The following is a 6,900-nucleotide window of genomic DNA, read 5'->3' as shown; positions in this document are numbered from 1 at the left end:
GTTACTAGTTATTCAGTTATCCACTGCTGTTAGTTGTCAAGTTTTACTTTCGTTTGTTATTTTCCGTGATTTGTTAGGCTTACCTAGTCGTAGAGACTAGGTGCCGTCACGATGTTATACGGAGGGAGTTTGGGTCATGACACAATCTCTCCAGTCTCTCTCTCATGGGCTCACAATGTCATGAAAATAGCCCGAAAATGATGATATGATGTATCAATAAATAATAACAGAGACTGAGATATGATATGTAATGAAATGAATATGACTGAGTATGAATTTTTAATTTAAAACAAATAATTCACAGCAATATGACCTCTATGGGTCCCAATAATACTGGCACATAGCCTCAACATGATTTTTAATATGATTCTCAGCTCAATTTCTTTAACATATTAAACTGCATAGAAAATGCCAAGATTATTTGACTACAAAATTTCATGAAAATTACGTCACAATTTCTATGGTGCACGCCCACACAACCGTCACCTAGCATGTGTGTCACCTCCAAACAATTCACATAATACATATATTAAAGGTTCATACCCTCAGCTCCAAGATTAGAAGAATTACTTACCTCAACCTTCAAACTCCGAAAATACTACAATGCTCCAATTGATTAAAATGTCCAAATATCACCCACAATTCAATATCTACCATTAGATATCCCAACTACATCAAAATAAATACAAAAAGATTCATAAATATCTATTTAGGTCTCATAATTCGGCAACAAGCCTTCAACCATCCCAAAATTATCCAATAGGCTCATCCATTAGCCTATTTAATTTTATTCTTATTATTTAATACTCATTTGGAGTCATTAATAATACTATATTAATTACCCACCATTATTAAGTCATTATTTATTGTCTTCTCCAACAAAACTCTATGTTCAAGAACACTCATTTCAAGAACTAGTGTTGTATCTTGTCAAAATGGTGATTCCCTATTCAATTCGGTCATAAATTAAGTTACCAAGTCTATTGGATCATTAGAAACTCAAAACAATTCCTTTTATATCAATTCATCACTATTCATCTTCTTTTTTGCCCAAAATATCATTTTCAAGACCCTCCCTTAGGGTTCATACAATATCACATTACAACTTCAAATAAAACTCATAAATATGCTACCCATACTCCAATATGACATATATATGAAGCTCAAGTGAAGGGATTACCTCTTGGTGGAAGAATCTAACTTTTTCTCTTTTTGGTGTTCTTGAAGATTCAACTCATTGCCTATGGATTTGATTCATAATAATGTTAGTATTATAACTAAATATTGTTATATAATCATCCTTCTACCAAAATAACTTACCTTGAAGTGTATCCATGGTGGAAGAGCTTCTCCTTCTCTCTAAAAATACATTCTAAGATGAAGAACTAACTCATTCTCTCTCTAAACCCACGTTTTTCAGCTCCTTAAAATGACCCTTGAAGCTGCGTAGCCTCCTGCGTAGGCTACGTACAAAGGCTACGCAGGGTGGACTTCCATTCCCTTTCAATTGGAAGTTGCTGGATTTGCCTACGCAATGGTGCGTAGGCTATGCTGCTATGCTGCGTAGGCTACGCTCCTATATTGCGTAGGCTACGCAAGACTCGCGTGGCTGTTCTGCTACCCTTTAGTTAAAAGGTCATAAGTTCTTATAGGAATCTCCAAATGACAACCGTTTGAAGAATTAGAAACTAGACACATAGACCTTTCTTTTGATAGGTTATATAGCATAAAATATTCATATCTTGAGAGTTATGCTCGTTTGAAGTTAGGTCTTGTGCGAACTCATTTGAAACTTTATCCCATCATATAATTTTCAACTTGACTTAGCCTTAGGGTTTTTCTTAGATCATAAACCATTCTTAATGCACATCATAAATATATTATCATGATCAATTGATATCATTCAAATTATCAATCTTGTTCATACCCGAATTAATATAATTAGCACCCGTCAATCTCCTTAATGGTCTTAAAACTCTTCAAAATTTTTCGGGGTGTTACAACCTCACACCCTCACACCCACCCACCTAACCCCCACCCCCTCTCTCCAAAAAGGCTTTTTTTTTCAAATTTTCAGTTTTTTTTTCCGTCACCACCCATCCTACACCACCCCTCCCCCCGCAAAAAATAATTTACTTTTTTTTTTAATTTTAAATTTCTATTTTTTTGTTTTTCTGCACCACCCATCCCTCACCCCCACCCCACCACCCACCCCATTGCCCCCGCCCCGCGCAATTGTTTTTTTTTAACTTTTTTTTTGTAAATTTCAAATTTCTATTTTTTTTTCTGCACCACCCACCCCCTACCCGCACAAATAAAAGTTTTTTTTACTTATTTTTTTGTTATTTTAAATTTCTGTTTTTTCGTTTTTCTGCACATCTCTCCCCCCCCCCCCCCCCCCCCGGGAAAAAAATATTCTTTTTATATATTTTCAGTTTATATTTTCATCTTTCGGTTTATAGGTTCGAAATTTTACAAGTTTCAAAGTTATGAGTTCGGAGGTTTATGTGTTTGGAAGTTTATGGGTTTAGAAATTATAAAGTTTACGGGTTCGAAATTTTGCGGTTTCGAAAGGTTAGCGGTTCAGAAGTTTATGAAATTTGTGGGTTCGAAAGGTTGTTGGTTCGAAAGTTTATGACTTCATGTTTATTGTATCTAAATTATTTATGAATACTCTTGAGAAGTTAGTTTCCTTAATTTGCTTACCAAACACCGGAAAATGAATAAGATTACTACTTGTTTTCCAAGAAAACATTTTCTTGGAAAATATTTTTCATTATACCAAACACACCCTAGGTGTTCAGTATTTCTGAACGGCTAATTTAAAATTCAAGACATAAGATTTAAATTTCTGGACACAATTTTCGAACTTACACGATGTCATGAAATTTGAACATTGAGATTTAAACTTTAGAACATCGTATCCTGAAGTTTGAATAAATTGGTTAATTTTTAAATATATTATAAATTATAAATATATTTTAAACAACATACTTAAAAATGCTCCCTTGTGTCATTTCCCCAATGTAATTGATGAGGAAAATTCAATATTTAATACAGTATTTAAGAAAAGAAAAAAGAACTCGAAGAGTCAACTCTAGTCTTCTCAAAGCCAATATAAAAGGTCCACAGGGTAGAAGTACCGATGCGATAGCAGATATTTTGAGGTATATTTTCTTCCTTATTGCTCTCTTTTCCCGTTGATTTACTTTAATGGCACGTTTTTCATTAATCGTAATCTTAAATAATGATCATTCAACTGTTCGTTCAATGTGTATCAGTACTAAGAATCTAGGGTTTTATATGCTTATACGTAATTTGGGGTTTTCGTTTCGATCAACTATAATATGATTGTTTTGATTTGCTCGTATGAGAGTTTGCTGTAACTTCATAATGGATTGATCCTATCTTATTCTGCGAAATTGGGGTTCGGGTTTTGTATACTCTAATTTTCGCAACTTGTCTGCTCCTTTTCGTGGAGTAGTCATATTTGTCTTTATTACTGAATTATTTATGAATATATGTCAGGTAATTGTTAAGCTTTAATAATTTATGCGCTGAGTTTCGCTAACAAAAGGCATTAAAAGAAATTCTTTAAGAAAGAAATGGTCGTTTGAGCAATTAAGTGCTATCCCTTCTTGTTTGCTTTTTCCAAGAGTCATTTGTTATTCTGCTAGCATATATCAGGACAAGTATATTTTTCATTTTAAGTCCTGATTTAAAGAAAGGTTTACGGCTATAATCCTATTATACATAGTTTTCTCCATCTTGTATTGTTATCTTGACTGAGTTGTTTGGAATTGGTAGGATTAAGAATGCATTCTACAACTTCGGTTTAGAAACCCAGCAGGAAGAGTTGGAGGCATTGTGGTTATCATTAATGATAGGAAATTGGGAAAAACTAAAAGAAGACTGCTGTTGCATTGTCCTAACCTTTCAGTGACTAAACTGTAATTCCTACTTTTTTTTAAGGATGCTTCGTTTGACTTTGTGGTTATTGTGCATATTCATTTTTCCGTTTTGAAATTTGTGGTGAAATTTGATAATTCTTTAGTATTTTTGTTCCCCCTGTAGTACTGTGTAGGTTTTGTCTTGTACCCTTTGTTGTGTCATGCTTATATGTCGCGGAATGGTGTACTGCTGACGATTCAAATGTTTCTATCTTCTTCCAGATCTATTGGGAATCAACATCTTATGTACTTTTAGAAGTTTAACTTTTACAGACGAATTCTTACAGAAAATTAGATTCACTTCTCTGCTTTATGTGATTGGTATTTACCTTGGATAACATTTATACTAGAATCTGATGTTGGAATTCGGCGCTTCTTTAAATATATCAACTAGCATCTTTTTAAAGTGATCCTGGTGAAATAGCATGTGGCTAGTCTCTGTCTAGTGATTGCTTAGGAGTAAGAAATATGAAATATGGAATAGTTCTGACTATGCCATAAATAATATTCACCTAATGACTGACTATTGGTCCGATTGAATACATTATTATCTTTTGCATTATATATTTTACTGCGATTTCCACCCTCATTGTGGTATGGTCTCAGAGATATTTCTGGCTTACGTGAAATGCAATGTTCTCCTAGTCATCAGCAAGCTCCAATTTACAACTATACTAATCTTTAGCATTTGTTGTACCAGAAAACGTATGCTTCTATGGTATAAGTTTCTGCATCTGAATAGGAAACAATTATACTGCCTGAGATAGGGTCTGTTCCAGGTAAAACTAAACAAGAAAAAACATGTAAACTGGTTGTTGTATCTAGAAAAAGAACATGTTAAAGATTCTTTGTGGGAGATTTCATTTGCTTAATAGAAAAATAAAACTAGTAGTTGCAAACTTTCTAAAGTGATTATTCGAATAATGTGTTCTATCATTAATTTGAGTGTTGCTGTTTGACAGTGGAGCGTGCAATAATGGATCGTGGAAAAAGGCCAGGCCGATCGCTTGCTGCACGAAATAATCAGATTTATATGGATCTTAAGGACATCGTCAGGGAACATGCCCTTCCCTTCCTGCCTGCCAAATCACTTTTCAGATTCACCACTGTTTGTAGGGACTGGAGACTCCAGATTTCCTCTCCATTTTTCGCCCACAATCAGTCACTTTCCTGTCGCAGTACATCAGGCCTCTTTCTCCAGACTCCTGGTGGTTCTTCTTCTCTCTTACCCATCGGCGCAAACTTTTGTGGGGTTCCAGATCCATTCCTTAGGTTTTTGCCTGAGCCTGTCGACATTAGGTCCTCCTCTAACGGACTGCTTTGCTGCCAAGGTCATGGAGTTGACAAGGCCTATTACATATGTAATCCCGTTACTCAGCAGTGGAAGAAACTTCCGAAATCAAATGCTAATCATGGATCAGATCCAGCAGTTGTGCTCTTATTTGATCCATCGTTGCTCAACTTTGTCGTAGAGTACAAAATTATCTGTGCATTCCCATCCACAGATTTTGGTGAGGCAACTGAGTTTGAGATATATTCCTCCAAAGAGGGTTCCTGGGAAATTGCCGGAGAGATCTGTTTTGGAGCTAGGAGGGTTATACCAAAATCGGGGGTTCATGTTAATGGTGTTGTTTACTGGATGACAACTGGTAGTATTCTTGCTTTTGATCTAACCAAAGAGAGGTCACAGCTCCTTCAAGACTATGTCGCTCGTGGGATTTTGGGGGCTTTTAGTGGAAAGCTCTGTAAGGCTAATGTCTCTGGTAATTCAATCATTGTATACATTTTGGCTAATGCCCATTCAAATACGATGCAAATGGGAAGCAATACCAGAATGTGGTCAGAGAAACAGCGGATTGTTCTTGACAGTAAAATTGTTGGGGATGTAGCAAGGGACTACTCGGTCTTACATGTTGATGGTGATTTAATGGTGGTTCATAGCGGGGAAAGAGTGTATTCATATGACTTCAAGTCCCGTGCAACAAAAGTTCTGAGCAATGTATCCGACATTTATAATATGCGATGCTTGCCCTATGTGAACAACCTAGTCTCTCTCTAATCTACCTTGGCTGCTGTAGAAGGTTCTTTGTTTGGAGCTGCAACCAGCCTATTGGGGAACACAAGCTGTCTTTTCAGAAGAATGCTTGTCCTGAGGGAATAATATTTTTGGTGTTGTGTTGCAGTCTCTTATAAACAGCATTGGCCCTTCTCTATTTATTAGACTAGTTTTCTTATTAGTAACTTATTAGAATTACAGCTTGTGGACTACTATCTTAGTAGATCTTATTCAAACTCAGTGACTACTACTTTCTTGTCTGTGCTAACTTTTATGCTCTCTAACTCCCTAGTGTTTCTTCCCTTTTGTGCAGTTTAAACGCATTCATGTTGTAGAATTACAGCTTGTGGAGTACTAGGTCGAGATAGGAGTTCGTCCTTCCGGTTACAACTTACTTGAATACTTGTAAAGGTAAAGGGCATAATAGCAAGGCCGAAAAAGACTTTTCTACACGTGTAATCATATTTACACAATCATTTACCGTGTAAAACATAGACTGTCAGCATATGACTAAGACCCATATTCTTATTCCCGTTTTAGTTTCGATTTTACGAAGGACCAATTATTTTTCCAACTCACATAATTGTCTCACCAACAAAGAGAGAACAAGTAGAAGAAAAATGAGAACAGCTCTTCATCGAGACAAGATAAGAAATATAAGCAACTCGTAATTCAAAAGTTGAAGGATCGATGTTTGCATTTCATGACCTTATAAATACATTTCGCGTAATCTGAAATTTTTTGTTTTAATTAACCTTCTCCAAATATTTTTCTCAAATTTTAAATTGGCTCTACGTATTCCTTTATATAGTTTATATTAGGCAAAATACATAAGTTACCCCCTAAACTATGGACCAAATCCCTGTTACATACTTTTTGCAGACGAAAATCACC

At 35.5% G+C, this 6,900-nt stretch overlaps 1 protein-coding gene across 5 annotated transcripts; it reads left to right on the top strand.

Annotated features, from left to right (window-relative positions):
* The first annotated feature begins 3,098 nt into the window (after window positions 1-3,098).
* Window positions 3,099-6,290, top strand: LOC104093570 (F-box protein At5g49610-like). 5 transcript variants are annotated; one of them, XM_070195145.1, is made up of 3 exons: window positions 3,153-3,167; window positions 3,808-3,950; window positions 4,913-6,290. In XM_070195145.1, exon 3 carries the CDS (start codon window positions 4,927-4,929, stop codon window positions 6,007-6,009), a length of 1,083 nt encoding a protein of 360 aa, XP_070051246.1. In that variant the 5' UTR covers window positions 3,153-3,167; window positions 3,808-3,950; window positions 4,913-4,926; the 3' UTR covers window positions 6,010-6,290. The 5 variants fall into 5 exon arrangements, with proteins under 5 accessions (XP_009597631.1, XP_070051246.1, XP_009597625.1 ...); XM_070195144.1 differs by lacking the exon at window positions 3,153-3,167 and adding an exon at window positions 3,182-3,528; XM_009599335.4 differs by lacking the exon at window positions 3,153-3,167 and adding an exon at window positions 4,651-4,729 and having other exon boundaries at window positions 3,558-3,950.
* The last annotated feature ends 610 nt before the right edge of the window (window positions 6,291-6,900 follow it).

This window comes from Nicotiana tomentosiformis, chromosome 2 (genome assembly GCF_000390325.3).
Source record: "Nicotiana tomentosiformis chromosome 2, ASM39032v3, whole genome shotgun sequence".
Lineage (NCBI taxonomy): Eukaryota > Viridiplantae > Streptophyta > Magnoliopsida > Solanales > Solanaceae > Nicotiana > Nicotiana tomentosiformis.
The sequence above is the reverse complement of the archived record's forward strand: the minus strand, read 5'-3'. Positions and strand labels throughout refer to the sequence as shown.